The 19,144-nt window shown below is 41.4% G+C and overlaps 1 protein-coding gene across 2 annotated transcripts in view; it reads left to right on the plus strand.

The window, feature by feature from the left end:
• Nucleotides 1-18,686, plus strand: part of LOC136938781 (zinc finger protein 271-like) — a 32,701-nt gene extending 14,015 nt beyond the window's left edge. Inside the window, exons 1-2 of one of the 2 annotated variants that reach the window (XM_067231740.1) lie at nt 12,482-12,599; nt 16,905-18,686. In XM_067231740.1, coding sequence (XP_067087841.1) covers nt 17,044-18,210 — 1,167 coding nt within the window. In that variant the 5' untranslated portion in view covers nt 12,482-12,599; nt 16,905-17,043 and the 3' untranslated portion in view covers nt 18,211-18,686. Of the gene's footprint in view, nt 1-8,126; nt 12,600-16,904 lie in introns of those variants that run through there. The other variant, XM_067231736.1, reaches the window with a different exon arrangement.
• The last annotated feature ends 458 nt before the right edge of the window (nt 18,687-19,144 follow it).

Below are 19,144 nucleotides of genomic sequence, written 5' to 3' on the forward strand. Positions count from 1 at the left end.
TTTCAGACTAGACTGAATATATTTCAGACAATACTGACTGAATATGTTGAATCTGTCAATTTTTACTCTATATTGAAGAACTGTTAGCTTTGTTGGTAAATCTAAAGCCTTTTGTAAAATTGATTTGAAAAGTGATATACAAATAAAGTTGTCTGAAATACTTTCTCTATCTTGGTTGTTTTGTGACAGGTTACCTAAATTGGGTGAAGTTTGTTTCCAAACTACTTGTGAGCATGAGACAAAAGTTAGTGGCAAAAATACATCACTGTAAACTGTATTTCACTACAATTTTTGACATGAGTATGTTATTCTCAGCATAAAATTTCCCTTGTGCCCATAAATGTGTAATATTCGTCATAAATGATGTTGCCGATGACAGGTTCAATGCACACTAATCTTCATCCATTGTTGAAGGGTATAGATGCACACTCTGTATTTACATTTGCAAGTCAAGGGTCATGAGACTGGATGGTTGTGAAACAAAGGGTTTATTGTCCTATTTCGCAGATGATAACAGCCAGGGCAGTTTACATATTTCTCTCCTACCTCACTGGAATCTTCTAATACAAACTATATGATATACATATACAAAGCTGGGCCTGCTGAACCTGTAGCCTACTTCCTCCACATACTGGTCAGGGAAGCACAGTTCATTACCTCTCTCTGCAGACCCTTGGGTCTGGTGGGATCAGGGGCGCCGCCAAGAATTTTAGGCCCCATGACATGATCTAATTGGGCCCCCTCTGCGCAGCTGTTGTCACCACATCTCTAGGACCTAACTGTCACATCAAAAGCTTTACATAACTCTGATTAAAGGCTTGCAACTGTCTTGCTTCTTGTAGTTCAATACTAGTACTAGCACAATATTTACTGCTGGTGATTTGTACATGCAAGTCTGCATGTGTACATCCTCATCATCATCATCTCTGCTGGCCAGTGCCCTCACAAAAGCCTCCCTGTCCCTGTCAGTCAAACCTGCAGGCCACAAACCTGGGTCAACATCCTTTTTATGACTTCTGTCTTCTTCCACCATGCATCTCTCATCCTCATCATCACTGTAACTTTCTTTCCCTTCTTCCTGTGCTTCCTCCTTCTAGCTCTACCTGAGAGGGCCCTGCCTCTGTAGGATGTACACAATGCATGTGATATATACATATTTACTGTGATATATACAGTATATATAAAAATATGCCATATACCAATAAATGCCACTAACACTACAGAACATTGACCCAAATTACCTACAGTTCTGTATCACCACCACTTGATTACATACATTAGATCCGATAGATTCTTTTGGTGTGTGTGTGTGCAAGCTTCTCAAACAAATTGCCCTTCATGATGGGAATAATAAAGTCTGTATCTATAGATGCCATTTAACAGACATAATTCAATCTAAATGAACGTATCAAACTGAATTATTTGTATATTGTCTGTAACTTACATGCAGGCTGAGATAAGCTACTCACTGTTTCCAACTGTCCAGCATCCAGCACAGACAGTAGGTTGTTTAAAAAAAAGAAACTGATGTGTATGATACTGATCATAATGAGAGAAAATAATTTGTTTGAATTTCTGTCATTAATAAATATTTATATTTTTTGTTATGGTAAAAAGAGCAAGAGAGACAGAGACATCCCCACAGACTCCCTGGAATGATGCTAACTGACATGTCGTTAACACAATGTTGCTCACCTTCTTCACTGGGACAGGGAGGGGTAGCTACAGTTATGGGGAAACTGGGGTGCTGCTGAGTCATCTGTTGTTAAGTCTGCTAAAAGGGGCAGGGAGTCGGGACAATGATTTAATATGAATATCTTGCTAAACGTTTCCCTCTACTGATTAAATGTTGATAAAATGTAGGCTAACACTAGTGTGTAGCTAGCTAGCTTATTTCACTATGGACAATTAAAAACCTCTGCTTTGTCTTTCCTCTCTTTTTTCTCTGGCCTTTTTTGAAAACCTGATTTATGTTTACTTGGCGACATTGTGATCACTATTTCTGGCGACTAGTGCATCTACTGACTCTTAACTAAACACCGTCAGTGATAAGTGCGCTAAGGCAGGAACAAACCATTTCATGCCGATACAGGGGGGTGGTCGGTCTATATGGATGTTTACTTTTTGGTCAATGGGGATATTTAATTTTTATTGCCAAACACAAGTAAAAAAAAAATTAAAAAAAAAAATCTGTCAGTCTGTCACCCTTAGAATCGTCCTAACTTTTCTCCCCTATACGGCGCCCCTGGGTGGGATAAACGCTCTTAGTAGGCCTACAATCTGCGACAATCCGTACGGACCGTTTAGGTGTGAATTAAGCAATTGCATTTGAAAACAGGTGAAGTGGTATTCATGATTCTTAACATGTTTATTTAAATTAATAGGTTCTTTTGAGATCAAACAAGTACATTCATGCTGGGTCATATTGTGAGAAACATTTTTCTGTTTTCGAAAACGGACAGGGCAAAGGTGCTGCGAGAGCGAGAAGACACTTGATGGAACAGTCTGTTGGGATTCTTTTTTCCGCATGTGCGAACTTCTTTGTAACACAGCTAAATACAGCAGTTAGCTTGCAACGGAGCATGCTAGGCGACAGAAGTTACCGTAGCAACTGAGCTTGGAACCCAATAAACTACGGTAATGAAGCTTAACTCTCACTGGAATTTGTGAGATTTATCGAAATAAGCCTTGATGTTCATTTACGTTGATATATTCAAAAGTCGATAAGTTCAAAGTACTGTTTCAAATGTTAGCCTACTACTACAGCTACTGTAGCATATAGCTAAAGGTTAGCCCTAGGCTAGCTCTACCGTACTAGTCTACTAACTAAAATAATATGCGTTGCTATTGGCATCCAAATGTTTGTGCATAGTGTTATTAAGCATGGTAGCCTTTCTTCCATAGACAGGTTGTGGTTTTTAAGAATTCAGAGGCTATATCTTAGTACGTTTATGATGTACTAGCTAGTTAAATGTAACGTTAATGTTATTTCATGTTATTCAGATACAGCGCGTTCGTCGGAAAGTTGAGTCTCACAAGGTACGTAACGTTAGGCCATTCTTCCTGTTTTGTAAACTATTATTTTACCGTTCACATGTGCAGCATGAAGCGCTATAACATGATTACAGCATGTTTGGTAAAGGCTAGCTAACCCACTATGTACTGCAAGATAAATAGACTTCGTATTGAATCTAATGTTTAGGAAGCCTAAGTTGGCCTGAATGTAGCTAAGAGCCGCCTGGTATGGAAACAAATCAGTGACATAATGTATGGTATTTTAAAGGGCATTGAATACTTAATATTGACATTTAAACGACACCGAATTCACATGAATTTATGTCAATGTAAAAAAAAAAAATCCGAAATTGGAGCCTAAATAAATTAGAGCCTATCAAATTCGAGGCGAAATTTGCAACATCCGGGATACCAATTATAGGTCAAGCAATCGTGTCTGAATGCAATCGAACCATCTCACTTCTCTGACAAGTGTCCAATTGCAGGCCCCTCTCATCCAGGTGTAGCTGCAGGCAGATCAGTCATCTAATCACAGCCTGGGGTCTGGGGAGAGAGGTCCGGTCTGAGGCAAGCAATACCTTGGTATCCGGGATGTTGCAATCTGAATTTTTTTGTCTCAAGAAAAAATTCACAGTCAGGGAATCGAACCAGCAACCTTCGGATTACTAGCCCGATTCCCTAACCGCTCAGCCATCTGACTCCATATTATTCAATACCCTTTTTTTTCCCCTGACATGTGTTTTGAGCTTTGCTTTTAGGTGGCATGAGACCAAATGTTATGGGTAAATAAGTGATATAGGCTGATTGCTCTAATTAGATATATTTTACATAAGTGAACTACCTAGTGTTGTCAGTAATAATAATATAAATAAGGTCAGTTTGTTAGTGGGCATATGACTGTTGAGATATCTCCTCAGACCTTGTGGTCGACAAGCCAGGATCACATCAATACAGACACAATGTGTCGTGGTGTGAGAGGCCTTTCACAGTATGAACTTTCTTTGAAATACTGGTAATGCTAATTTAATTGACCTGTCATATAAAGATTAGGGGTGCACCGATCCGATATTAAGATCGGATATCGGCCCCGATATTGACAAAATAGCTGAATCTGGGATCGGAAAAATTAACAGATCCACTGGACGATCCATAAAAAAAATTCCGCAGCACGTATGTCATTTTTCAGCAGCATGAGTTAACCAAACCTTTAGATGCGGGAGTTCCAAATATTTCCGACGGTCCCCACAGCAAGCATAATACTCGTAGCACTAGCATGCTAGTGATACCTGTTAGCCTTCTCATTAGTACATATTGAAGCCATACAGCGTTTGTCGCACAGTTTTTGTCTATCGGAAAATATTCAGTTGGAATTTTCGAAATTGCATATGCGACGTTACGCTGTGAGACCCGCATTCGAACGATCACATGTGCGAGTATAGTAGAGTTGTTGAGCTGCAGGAATTCGGCGTGCTCCTAGCATTGTGCTTTTGGATGTGCTTGATTAAATTGGTAGTATTGTACTTTGCAGTACTAACACCACCCCTCAAAACATTTAGCTCTACTTTGCGGACATTGCAAACAGCCGAAGAACTAGTTGGAGTGGCAAGCGTGAAATATCTCCACACAGCCAACCTTTTGGCTCGCTCCATGTTGCTTTTAAGTGTATCTGTCCACTGGTTGGACACGAGCTGTACACCGCACGGTGCAATGCTTCAATCTAAAAACTTCCATGGTTCACACACCAGCGACAACAAATTAATAAGAAATCTTTTTTTTTTTTTTTTTTTTTACATGTTTACAATGTTTGGTAACTGTTTGATTACTATTGTATGTTTGACCAATACACTATTTTGTTTCTACTGCTACATTTTATTTATTTTAATACGTTTGATTACATTCTGTTTTCGAATTTTGAATGCACAAGTGTTTTTTAAATGACAAATAAGAATTCAGTACATTACATCTGTTATTTTGTCTTAGTTAGGAAAGTAATGTTTAGTTAGGAAAGTCTGGTGCCTTTAGTCTCTTCCACATGGTGGAAGGAAGGTATAAGGTGGGAGGTATACAGTTTATTATTAATTCAACAACGGTATCGGGTATCGACAGATACACAAAGCCCAGGCATCGGTATCGGGACTGAAAAAGTCGGATCGGTGCATCCCTAATAAAGATGCAGACACTGGACTTAACTGTGGGAGGCCCCGTTCTCAACTAAATACATCAAAGATCAACAGAAATGGCTCCGCCTGCTCCAGTATAGCTACTGTTCTGTACGTAGCTACTGTTCGGTACGTAGCTACTGTTCGGTACGTAGCTACTGTTCTGTACGTAGCTGCTGTTCTGTACGTAGCTACTGTTCTGTACGTAGCTACTGTTCTGTACGTAGCTACTGTTCTGTACGTAGCTACTGTTCGGTACGTAGCTACTGTTCTGTACGTAGCTTCTGTTTGGTACGTAGCTACTGTTCTGTACGTAGCTACTGTTCGGTACGTAGCTACTGTTCGGAGCGTAGCTACTGTTCGGTGCGTAGCTACTGTTCGGTACGTAGCTACTGTTCGGTACGTAGCTACTGTTGTCATTGTCAAAGTAACGCTATATTAGACTGAGAACATTTGCAAAACTGGATAAAAAATGTATGATTACAGCCAATAGCAGCAAAGTAACGTTGCCTGTTGTATAGTGTAGGTAGAGCTAACTTCAACTGTCACATCGAGGCTACAGCGTTACCTCAGGCACCTCACTTCTGTCCAAATGTGACAGGCGAAAAAAAAGTACGAGTGAAAACATGCAACGAATAAGTCATTTTTCCAAATCAACTGGGTCCAAAACAAACTGCAATGATGAAGTGGAGGAACGTGTCAGAAGGAAGATGAGATCTGATCAGGTCAGTGAAGGAAGTCTGCCCAGCAGGACCGAAAAGTTACCTTCTCGCTAGGTAGCCTACTGTACTTAGATAGCCATGAACCAACTTGTCTTACTTAGTCTAGGCCTACTTGCTGGACAGCATTTCAGTTGGCAGTTAGTCAACCAGTTTTTCTGAAAAATGCATTTAAGCTTATTTACATTTTTTTGGGGGAAAGTCTTTCATTTAGCATAAGATAATTTACGTACGGTATCCCTACTCCAGCGCAAATTCGGCCAAATAAGCAGTGTTGAGTGATAACACGGTAGTTGAAACAGCTTGTTTCAAAGGGGTTTCTTTATAGATAAAATGCTGACTAGTTAACTAGCAGCAAGACAATACAATGGGGGTGCTTTATTTTCAGTAGAGGTGCTGTGAATTTGATATACAGTTGTGGCCAAAAGTATTGGGAGCGACATACATTTTGTGTTTGCAAAGCTTGCTGGGCCTTGGCATAAAATGACTGCTAACATAATTTCAGTAAGTCATATCATCAGCACAGGGGAAAGTGTGAACTACTTCTAGCCAGGTGAAATCACTATCATTCTGATTGGATTTTAAGAGCAGATTGACTGCTGTAAAAGGGGGACTATTTGCATATATTGAACATTTTCGCCCCCAAAAAAGATGTATTTATTTTTTTCCTCAAATGCTGAACCAGCAAACTTTGCAAAACATAACATTTGTCATTGCCAAAACCTATGACCACGACTACATGTTAACCCTCGTGTTGCCTTCGGGTCACATGACCCAAAGGTTCATAACGAACCATCGTTGTGTTTACCCAATTTTACCCAATACAAAAACAAATAAAAATAATTTTCTTTTAACCATTCCAATGTGGGGGGAGACAGCCCGACAGTTAAAAGAAAATGCTTCACTTTGTTTTTGTATGAGGTAAATTTGTCGCAATACGAAGGTGGGTCACAATGACTGATGGGTCAGAATGACCCGAAGATAACACAAGGGTTAAAATAAAAATAAAAATAAACTATGTTGGGGGCAGATGGGACCCAGCAGCAATTTGCACTCTGGGTACTTTCCTGTATGATTGTACAAATTATCCAGGTGGCCTAGATACCTCAGTGGCGCCCCTGCATAGAACAGTATTATTTGCATAGAATGCCAAAAAGCATTTTGGGGCCATTTGATAAAAAGTCCCCTAACAGCCACACGGGTGTTTCTGACAGAATAATGACAGGAAACTAAAATCAAACTAAAGATATGTTTGAGTCACATTAGCTTACATAATATTAAGTCACATTAGCTACATAAATATTGGAAGAAAAAAATGGAGCATTTCCTTTTCTGTCTATCCACCTTACCATCCGTTCTCTAGACACAAGTCTGTAAAAGAGGTGGAGCTAATCCTCCACACAAATGTGAATGCAATGTAGCAAGCTAACGAACAAAGAACTTAACGTTGCAAGACGAAAGTATAAACTCAACTAGAGGCTGTAAAGACGGACAGTGAGTAGTTTGAGCTTAATAAGAGGACTTTCATTGTCTCCGACAACCTCTGCAGTTTCCTTTAGGCCACTTGTTAGCAACCGTATTTTTAAAGACATGTAAAAGCTTCAAAATTCACGAGTGGCGTATGGAAGCAAATCCGTGACATAATTTTTTTACTTTAAAAGGCATTGAATACTTAATATTGAAATGTAAACACCACAAAATTCATAGCACCAACATATTTTACTTCAAAAACCATGCCTGAATTTGTTGGTTTTGTAAAAAAAAAAAAAAAACTATTAAAGGTTTGGAAATTCAGGTTGCTCATATTTGAACAGCAAAATTCAGATTCAAAATATATTGAAAACAATTCTAGATTCAGAAATTGAAATAGAACTAACTTCGGGCTGCATACATAATAAACCTGAGAAACACTTCTCACCAGATGATCAACATTATTATGCAGAGTACACATTACGACAAACGAAATATTTCCTTTTTATGTAAAAGCTTGAGTTCGTATTCACTTGGAACTGTTTCTTGCAGATCTCCTATTGGCCAATCTTACTTGATCGTGGGCGTACTCAACCAGAGAGACCATAGAGAGAGGATCAACCAGGGAGCAAAAAGCATCCAGAGACTAGACACCAGACAGGACCCAGAGAGACCAGACAGAGAACCAAGAGAAACCAGAGTTATGAAGACACATCTCTGTGCCACCTGTGGGAAGATCCTTTCCTCATCTGGGAGCCTCAAGCAGCACATGACGATCCACACTGGAGAGAAGCCCTACAGCTGTGACCTCTGTGGTAAAACCTTTAGCCGGGCTGGTTCTTACAGACTTCACCGCAGGACCCACACTGGGGAGAAGCCCTACAGCTGTGACATCTGTGGTCAATCCTTTTGCCAGGCTGCCAGTTTAAGATCTCACAGCAGGATCCACACAGGAGAGAAGCCCTACAGCTGTGACATCTGTGGGAAAACCTTTAAAAGTGGTAGCAATTCCAGAGCTCACCGCAGGATACATACCGGGGAGAAGCCCTTCAGATGTGACATCTGTGGTAAAACCTTTAGCATGAAGGGGGATTTCAGGGTTCACCGCAGGATCCACACCGGAGAAAAGCCCCACAGCTGTGACATCTGTGGTAAAACCTTTGGGCGGGCTGACCAGTTTAGAGTTCACCGCAGGAAACATACTGGGGAGAAGCCCTACAGCTGTGACCTTTGTGATAAAACCTTTAGCCTTGCTACTGCTTTCAGCCTTCACCGCAGGAAACACACTGGAGAGAAGCCCTACAGCTGTGACTGCTGTGTTAAAACTTTCTATACCGCTGGTGAACTGAAGCAGCACCGCAGGATCCACACTGGAGAGAAGCCCTACAGCTGTGACCTGTGTGACTATTGCTGTACCACACAAGGCAATCTGAAAAACCATATGTCTTTTCACACTGGAGAGAAGCCCTACAGCTGTGACCTCTGTGATAAAAACTTTAGCATGAAGGGGGATGTCAGAGTTCACCGCAGGATCCACACCGGAGAAAAGCCCCACAGCTGTGACATCTGTGGTAAAACTTTTAACCGGGCTGGCAATCTTAGAACTCACCACAGGATCCACACTGGAGAGAAGCCCTACAGCTGCCCACACTGTGACTATTCATGTCAAACAAATGGCAATCTGAAGAGTCACCTGCGTATCCATGATAAAAAAACAAACCAAAGTAGTGATGTCTGGGTCCAAGCTGTCCCAGCAGTCACCACCTGAGAGAACTTCTATATGACCCACAGCTGGAAGAACTACTGGCCTACACCTACTGGGACAGCACATGCAGTAACACCAGATCTACAATCCAACATGACAGCACATGCAGTAACACCAGATCTACAGTCCAACATGACAGCACATGCAGTAACACCAGATCTACAGTCCAACATGACAGCACATGCAGTAACACCAGATCTACAGTCCAACATGACAGCACATGCAGTAACACCAGATCTACAGTCCAACATGACAGCACATGCAGTAACACCAGATCTACAGTCCAACATGACAGCACATGCAGTAACACCAGATCTACAGTCCAACATGACAGCACATGCAGTAACACCAGATCTACAGTCCAACATGACAGCACATGCAGTAACACCAGATCTACAGTCCAACATGACAGCACACACACTTTTTTTTTTAAATTGTTGTTTACTATATTGTAGTGCTGATAGTTTCATGATGTTGTTAGTGTTTTCATTGAATCGCATAATTCCCTATCATCACTTGGTTCCAGTCTCTGTTAGCTTTGTTGTATTTGATCAATGTAAAGGCCTTAGACTGATTTGAAAGGTGATAAACAAATAAAGTTATCTGACCTACTCTATCTGTACTGAAAGTATCCACTTTATATTGTCGTTCTGTTAGCTAGTTTGCATTTTATCCATAAAGGATACCCTTTCAAATCAGCAGTAGCTAATAACCTTCCAGCTATACCTACTGAAGTAACCCATCCACTTTAAATATTGTCTAGCCAGCATTTAATCAGTAAAATAGTCTTGGATTTTCTGTATCGCACTAACATCAATAATATTGTTTCTGTCAGATGCCTGTTTCCGGCTAACGACAGCTTGCTTAGTGCAGCTCAGTCAACTCAATGTGGCCGAGAGTTGAGAGCGAAGCGAGCAAAACCGTCAGCAAATTATTTTGGGAAAATGTAATTATAAAAAGACACCTGCGAAATATGAACTTTGCAGAGGTTCCGGTTCTCGAGATACTTGTTGGAAACAAAACCAATTCTAATATGTAAACACACACAGTTTCCTGGAATTATTAGAGATGATCATGTTATAGCATTGAATAATAGCACAACATTTAGACTTAATTATATGTGCAGGATTTCCAATTAATTTTAAATATAAAACAGTTTGTTACATTGTACACCACAATTGTCAGAAGCTTGTAAAGTAAGGCATTGTTCTAAATATGCACACTTTTCTATTTTGCTGATGACCAGTCCAATGCATACTGATCTTCATCCATTGTTGAAGGGTATAGATGCACATTCTCTGTATTTACATTTGCAAGTCAAGGGTCATGAGACTGGATGGTTGTGAAACAAAGGGGTTTATTTAGCAGATAGCCTGATAACAGGGCAGTTTACACATTTCTACTTCACTAGAAACTTTTCATAAGAACAAACTGTGTTTTACTTCATAGGTTAGTTTAGGCTCTATCTTATAACACTATTACATAACCTGCTGTGTTACTATAATAAAGAGTTCCTCTTTGTTAGGGTTGTCTGAACGTAATTAGATGTGCAGTTGACCAGCAATCAGACTGGTCTCTTACCAGCTTGTCCATCAAATAACCGACATGATCAGAAACAAACAGACTTGGTCAACGTTTCTCCGATGTGGTTAACAGGGCAACCATCCTGACCAGGGAGAAACAAGCTTAAACCAGTATGAAATGTAAACTGATTCATACTGATATTGGCCGGGTTTCCCAGATTCGTTAAGAAGCTCTTAACGCCAAGAGCTTCTTAGGAGCGTTCTAGAGCGTTCTTACAACGCTCTTAAGAAGCTCTTAGCGTTAAGAGCTTCTTAACGAATCTGGGAAACCCGGCCATTGTCAGTTGTGCACCAGCAGCTGGTTGAGTGTGAATTGTGAAACACCAGTGATCAGGTGAAAAGAATCCCATCAATGTATTTACTTTTCTGGAGTCACCTGGTGTTTTAAATGTGTATCTCTTGAGTGTTAATGTACATTTAAGGCCCCTATGCTTGGGTTGGGGTAAGGATATATAGGTATTCAATTGATTTTCTATTGTGTAGGACTTTATGATAAAGCATAGGGCGAGCGCTGGCCTCACACTCCAGAACAGTAGGTGGCGCTGCTGCACCTCAACGTTGGTCGTAATATGCCATTGAAAGCAAAAGAAGAATGTTCCTGTGTTCAGTGCGACACCAGAGAATGTCTAATATGGGGAGAACTGCCACGCTCGGGAAACTTCCAGGTTCTGAACTGGTTGTAGTTCCACTCTAGTTCCATATGAGGGCGCTAACGGTCGAGTGCAGAATGAATGGAGGTCTATGGAGCTATACCCCTCAAAATCCCCTTTTCTCAGGATATAATTTTTTTTTCTCATAATTTGAATTTAGAATTCGAAAGGGGAGGCAAAACAAATACACAAAAGTCGCTTTTTTGTCTTAAAAATCCTTTTAAAATGTCAATGACGTCATACACATTGTACGGCCAGAGATACTGCTTTACGGCAAGCTCTGTTCACTTCCTTTTCTCTCTCGAGGCATGGACAACACAGCTAACAGGTTAGGCTCTCCCTGTCAATACACATGCTAGAAAGAGTTTTGGTTTGCTAATGTTGTTGCTAATGTTGCTAATGCTCTAACATTCTGGTTCTGCTTCGGATGCCATCAAGTGGTTTCTCTGGTCTAGTCGGTCCTTCACTAACCAATCAGCATTCATTAGCAGAATGCTAGCGTGTTATGGGCAACAACGACTCACCTTGTCAGAAATCGAAAGGACATAAGTACTCATTCATTTTACTTTCGACTTGTAATCCAATGTTGAACATGCAAAAACTACAATCAAATCTGAGATTTCTCAACGACAATCAGGTGAAAGAGACAAATTTAGCCGTTTAGCTCCATAGACTCCCATAAATTTTGCACTCGACCGCGATCACTCCCAGTGGAACTCTGGTGGAACTGCAACAAAATTCGGTACAATGGGGCTTAATAGGGAGTGGCCAGGCTCTCCTTAACCCTTGTGTTATTTTCGGGTCATTCTGACCCATCAGTTATTGTGACCCGCCGTCGTATTGCAACGCAATACGACAAACTTTACCGCATACAAAAACAAAGTGAAGCATTTTCTTTTAACCGTTGGGCTGTCTCAGACCCCCCCACATTGCGAAGGTTAAAAGAAAATGATTTTTATTTGTTTTTGTATTGGTTAAAATTGGGTAAACACAACAATGGTTCGTTATATGAAACTTTGGGTCATGTGACCCGAAGGTAGCACAAGGGTTAAACAGGCTCTGGCGACACTGTGGCCCAATCCCAATGTCCCCCCCCCCCCTGAACCCTGAACCAGGGGTGTTCAATCCTGGTCCTTGTGGACTGCTGTCCTGTATGTTCTAGATGTTTCCCTGCTCCACACCTGCACCTGACTGAAATGAATGACCATTATCAGGCTTCCACAGAGCTGACCTCTGTGGTAAATCCTTTCCAGATGAGAAACTTGCATTATTATTATTATTGGATTTAAAACTATGCAATCACATTTAATTAAGTTGCATATTCTGCATATTGTGTAAAACTGTTGTTTATAATAGTTTGTAAACAGTTGTTTGCTGGAGATGCAGTTGTCATCACAGTTTTTTGTGTTTCTCCTGACAAAATAAACCTGAGAAACACACTCCTCACCAAATCATCAATATTACATTTACAGAGTGGACATTATGACGGACAAAATATTTCATTTTTTGGCTGAATGTTCATTAACTTGGAACTGTTTCCTCCAGATCCCCTATTGGCCAATCATACTTCATTGTGGGTGGAGACTAAACAAAGAAGACATCTTAAGGTTCCAGAGAGACTCAACCAGAGAAACGAGCTTCCAGAGACTAGAGACCAGACAGAGAACAAAGAGAGGTCTGAGTTATGGAGACACATCAGTGTGACACCTGTGGGAAGAGCCTTTCCTCATCCAGTAGCCTCAAGCAGCACAGCAAGATCCACACTGGAGAGAAGCCCTACAGCTGTGACCTCTGTGGTAAACGCTTTATCCATGCTGGAAGTTTAAGAGTTCACACCAGAATCCATACTGGAGAAAAGCCTTACAGCTGTGACCTCTGTGGTCAAACCTTTAGCCGTTCTTCAAGTTTCAGAGTTCACACCAGGATCCATACTGGAGAGAAGCCCTACATCTGTGACCTCTGTGGTAAAAACTTTAGCCAGGCTGACAGTTTAAGAGTTCACACCAGAATCCATACTGGAGAAAAGCCCTACAGTTGTGACCTCTGTAGTAAAACCTTTAGCCGTTCTTCTAGTTTCAGAGTTCACAACAGGATGCACACTGGAGAGAAGCCATACAGCTGTGACCTCTGTAGTAAATCCTTTAGCCAGGTTGGCCATTTCAGAGTTCATCGCAAGAGCCACACCGGAGAGAAGCCCTACAGCTGTGACCACTGTGGTCAATCCTTCAGCAAACCTAGCAGTTTCAAAGTTCACCTCATAAGGAAACACACTGGAGAGAAGCCCTACTTCTGTGAATGCTGCAATAAGTTATTCTCTACTTCTACTGAGTTGAAGAGGCACATGATGATCCACACTGGAGAGAAGCCCTACAGCTGTGACCTCTGTGGGAAAACCTTTAGCCAGATTGGCAATTTCAGAGCTCACAGCAGGGTCCATACTGGAGAGAAGCCCTACAGCTGTGACCTCTGTGATAAAACCTTTAAACAGAGAGGGGAATTCACAGTTCATCGCAGAATCCACACAGGAGAGAAGCCCTACACCTGTGACCTATGTGGTAAAACCTTTAGCCAGGCTGGCCATCTTAGAGTTCACTGCAGGATCAACCATGGAGAGAAGCCCTACAACTGTAACCTCTGTGGTAAAACCTTCAGTCAGCATAGCCATTTCAAAGTTCACACCAGAATCCACACTGGAGAAGCCCTACAGCTGCCCACACTGTGACTTTTCATGTAAAACAAATAGCCAATTGAAGGGTCACCTGCGTATCCACAATAAAAACAAATCAAAGCAGTGATGTCTGGGGCCAAGCTGTCCCAGCAGTCACCACCTGAGAGAACTTCTGTATGACCCACAGCTGGAAGAGCTACTGGCCTGCACCTACTGGGACAGCACATGCATTAACACCAGATCTACAGTCCAACATGACAGTACACAGGAAAGGTGCTCTACCCCTGTAATGATGGAGGGGAAGCTGTGTCAGACTGGGTAGAAACCTGGTAAACTCTGGCTGACATCTTTCTGTTTTAAAGCAATTTGATTCAACAATTTGAAATTTCAGTTTTTGTTGTTTAAAATAATCTTGGAGGTTCTGACGTAGAGGGTTACTGTGTCTTTCACCAAGTGATCACTTGCTATTGTTTTTCAGACTAGACTGAAATATGATGAATCTGTCAATCTTTACTCTATATTGAAGTACTGTTAGCTTTGTTGGTAAATCTAAAGCCTTTTGTAAAACAGATTTGAAAAGTGATATACAAATAAAGTTGTCTGAGATACTTTCTCTATCTTGGTTGTTTTGTGACAGGTTACCTAAATTAGGTGAAGTTTGTTTCGTGCAATGAGCACGAGACAAAGGTTTGTGACAAAAATCCATCACTAAACTGTATTACACTGAATTTTAGACATGTTTACAGAATGTTATTCTGTAAACATGTTATTCTCATTATAGAATGTCCCTCGTGCTCATGAATGTGTAATATTCCTGATTGTAATAATAATTCTTATTATATGGCAACGACAGTAAGAGCGTTCTGATTGGCTAATGGGTAGTCATGCCAGCCACGTATTGACCTCCTCGCTGGTCTGATACTGATACTTATTGCCCTCTGACGTCATTAGTAAGTAGTTAATATCATTTTTAAACAAACTTGTTTCTTACGTTTAATGTTCATTGCGCTTCATTGTTTTGTACATTTACGTTAAAATAGATGATTTGATCCTGACATTGGAAGGACAAAAAAAGGTTGTTTTAATTAAAAATAACTTACCATTTAGGCCTTTAGATGTGAAATAATTCACCTATTAACATCAAGTATCATACAAAACAGTTTCCTACATTCTTTTTAGCCTATGGTCCAACCCAAATAACACCCAAAATTGCCTGTAGGTCACTGAAACGCCCCTAATTAATATTAGTCGAGACTGATTTTTTTTTTCATCAAATGTGAAAGTGAAATTCTTGAAGGGGAGGTTGAATGACAAAAATATATATTGGTCGGTGGACACAGTGTGGGCGTGATCACATTGACAGCGGTGGACACAGTGTGGGCGTGATCACATTGACAGCGGTGGACACAGTGTGGGCGTGATCACATTGACAGCAGTGGACACAGTGTGGGCGTGATCACATTGACAGCGGTGGACACAGTGTGGGCGTGATCACATTGACAGCGGTGGACACAGTGTGGGCGTGATCACATTGACAGCGGTGGACACAGTGTGGGCGTGATCACATTGACAGCGGTGGACACAGTGTGGGCGTGATCACATTGACAGCGGTGGACACAGTGTGGGCGTGATCACATTGACAGCGGTGGACACAGTGTGGGCGTGATCACATCGACAGCGGTGGACACAGTGTGGGCGTGATCACATTAGGTGTGTTCGACTTCATGCAACGCCGGCGGCGCCGACTGCCGGCTGCAGCCAGATGTCTTGAAGCTGAGAATGCCATTGGCTGCTTCAAGTCAGCTGGGCAGCATGAAGTCGAACATACCTAATGACAGCGGTGGACACAGTGTGGTTATGATCACATGGGTCGGACAAGACGATCGCACACTTCTGCTCAATTTCCAGGTTAGATTTACTAAGGATAACTGGAGTGGGATCATGTACTTTATTTGGTTTGCTGTGTTTTATAAATCAGAATATTTTCAATCCACAATACTAAATGACACATTAAACAATTCACACGTCGCCTTAATGTAACAGACAAATAAACGTATTTATGTAGATAAATTAGTCCATTGTTACCATGGAAAACCATGTTGAGTCTTCCACATTGGTATTTGTTCCATTTAAGAGGTGAATTCGAAGTGCAGCAGTTAAACTCCACCAGGGGGGCAAGGGGGGGCCAGTGTTTAATCAGAGGGGCACATTAAAAAACAGAAACAAATTATATTTAAACATTAAATACTTTAATTTAGCTTTACATTAAAATCATACAAACGGCTCTGGCTCTCCCTCTTCCAGCTCCTCAGCTCTCTCAATACCTTGATATGTTTCTCAAAAAAAAAAAATTACTGGGGCAAAAAAGGCTGCAATGTCCCTTCCTTGTTTCATGATGAATACTAGAAGAAGAAAAACGTGTAAAAGAAAAAAAGATTTTTGTATTTTTATTCAGTCAGCTCAGGGGGGGCCACAGGGGGGGCAAGGGACATTTTTACAGGGGCACTGGACCCTGTAGGCCCCCGTGTAGAAACGCCCCTGAACTCTGCTTCTCTGAGTGCACGCGCGCTCCCGCGGCCAGGGGATACAAATCCTGGCGGGTCTAAAGTCACGCAGTTTTGACGTTTGAGAATGTTACTTCTGCCTCAAGTCGTGTCAATTAGGTGTATTCGACTTTCATTTACATATTTTCATTTAGCAGACGCTTTTATCCAAAGCGACTTCCAAGAGAGAGCTTTACAAAAGTGCATAGGTCATTGATCATAACAACGAGATAACCCCAAACATTGCGGGTACATGCAGAGTGGACATTATGAAGGACAAGATATTTCATTTTTTGGCTGAATGTTCATTAACTTGGAACTGTTTCCTCCAGATCCCCTATTGGCCAATCATACTTGATTGTGGGTGGAGACTAAACAAAGAAGACATCTTAAGGCTCCAGAGAGACTCAACCACAGAAAAGAGCTTCCAGAGACTAGAGACCAGACAGAGAACAGAGAGAGCCCTGAGTTATGGAGACACATCAGTGTGACACCTGTGGGAAGAGCCTTTCCTCATCCAGTAGCCTCAAGCAGCACAGCAAGATCCACACTGGAGAGAAGCCCTACAGCTGTGACCTCTGTGGTAAACGCTTTATCCATGCTGGCAGTTTAAGAGTTCACACCAGAATCCATACTGGAGGAAAGCCTTACAGCTGTGACATCTGTGGTAAACGCTTTATTCATGCTGGCAGTTTAAGAGTTCACACCAGAATCCATACTGGAGAAAAGCCCTACATCTGTGACCTCTGTGGTCAAACCTTTAGCCGTTCTTCAAGTTTCAGAGTTCACACCAGGATCCATACTGGAGAGAAGCCCTACATCTGTGACCTCTGTGGTAAAAACTTTAGCCAGGCTGACAGTTTAAGAGTTCACACCAGAATCCATACTGGAGAAAAGCCCTACAGTTGTGACCTCTGTAGTAAAACCTTTAGCCGTTCTTCTAGTTTCAGAGTTCACAACAGGATGCACACTGGAGAGAAGCCATACAGCTGTGACCTCTGTAGTAAATCCTTTAGCCAGGTTGGCCATTTCAGAGTTCATCGCAAGATCCACACCGGAGAGAAGCCCTACAGCTGTGACCTCTGTGGTCAATCCTTTGGCAAACCTAGCAGTTTCAAAGTTCACCTCATAAGGAAACACACTGGAGAGAAGCCTTACTTCTGTGAATGCTGCAATAAGTTATTCTCTACTTCTGCTGAGTTGAAGAAGCACATGATGATCCACACTGGAGAGAAGCCCTACAGCTGTGACCTCTGTGGGAAAACATTTAACCAGATTGGCAATTTCAGAGCTCACAGCAGGGTCCACACTGGAGAAAAGCCCTACAGCTGTGACCTCTGTGATAAAAACTTTAGCCTGAAGGGGGATGTCAGAGTTCACCGCAGGATCCACACCGGAGAAAAGCCCCACAGCTGTGACATCTGTGGTAAAACTTTTAACCGGGCTGGCAATCTTAGAACTCACCACAGGATCCACACTGGAGAGAAGCCCTACAGCTGCCCACACTGTGACTATTCATGTCAAACAAATGGCCATCTGAAGAGTCACCTGCGTATCCACTATAAAAAACAAATCAAAGCAGTGATGTCTGGGGCCAAGATGTCCCAGCAGTCACCACCTGAGAGAACTTCTGTATGACCCACAGCTGGAAGAACTACTGGCCTGCACCTACTGGGACAGCACATGCAGTAACACCAGATCTACAGTCCAACATGACAGCACATGCAGTAACACCAGATCTACAGTCCAACATGACAGCACATGCAGTAACACCAGATATACAGTCCAACATGACAGCACATGCAGTAACACCAGATATACAGTCCAACATGACAGCACATGCAGTGACACCAGATCTACAGTCCAACATGACAGCACATGCAGTGACACCAGATCTACAGTCCAACATGACAGCACACACACATTATTTTTTTATTGTTATTTACTATATTGTAGTGCTGATAGTTTCATGATGTTGTCAGTGTTATCAAATTCCCTATCATCACTTGGTTCCAGTCTCTGTTACCTTTCTTGTATTTGATCAATGTAAAGGCCTTAGAATGATTTGAAAGGTGATTTAAAAGGGGATAAACAAATAAAGTTATCTGACCTACTCTCTCTGTCTATCTGCACTGAAAGTATCCACTTTATATTGTTGTTCTGTTAGCTAGCTAGCATTTCATCCATAAAGGATACTCACGCTGCTGCTCATTCTATTCTTATTTTTATATATATTTTATATTTAAATTGTTGTATTCTTAGATTGTTTAGTTCTTAGAAATAGTTAAACTTTTGTACTTTTACTTAATTTAAGATCTGTATATGTTTAGTGTTTTGCACCTCCCTGCCACAGTAAATTCCGTGTTTGTATAACATACATGGCGAATAAACCGAATTCTGATTCTTTGAAATCAGCAGTGCAAACTAATTGTAGCTAATAACCTTCCAGCTATACCTACTGAAGTAACCCATCCCCTTTAAATATTATCTAGCCAGTATTTAAACAGTAAAATAGTCTGAATTTCTGTATTGCACTAACATCAATAATATTGTTTCTGTCAGATGCCTGTTT

The sequence above is a fragment of the Osmerus mordax genome, chromosome 3 (assembly GCF_038355195.1).
Source record: "Osmerus mordax isolate fOsmMor3 chromosome 3, fOsmMor3.pri, whole genome shotgun sequence".
In the NCBI taxonomy this organism is placed as follows: Eukaryota; Metazoa; Chordata; class Actinopteri; order Osmeriformes; family Osmeridae; genus Osmerus; species Osmerus mordax.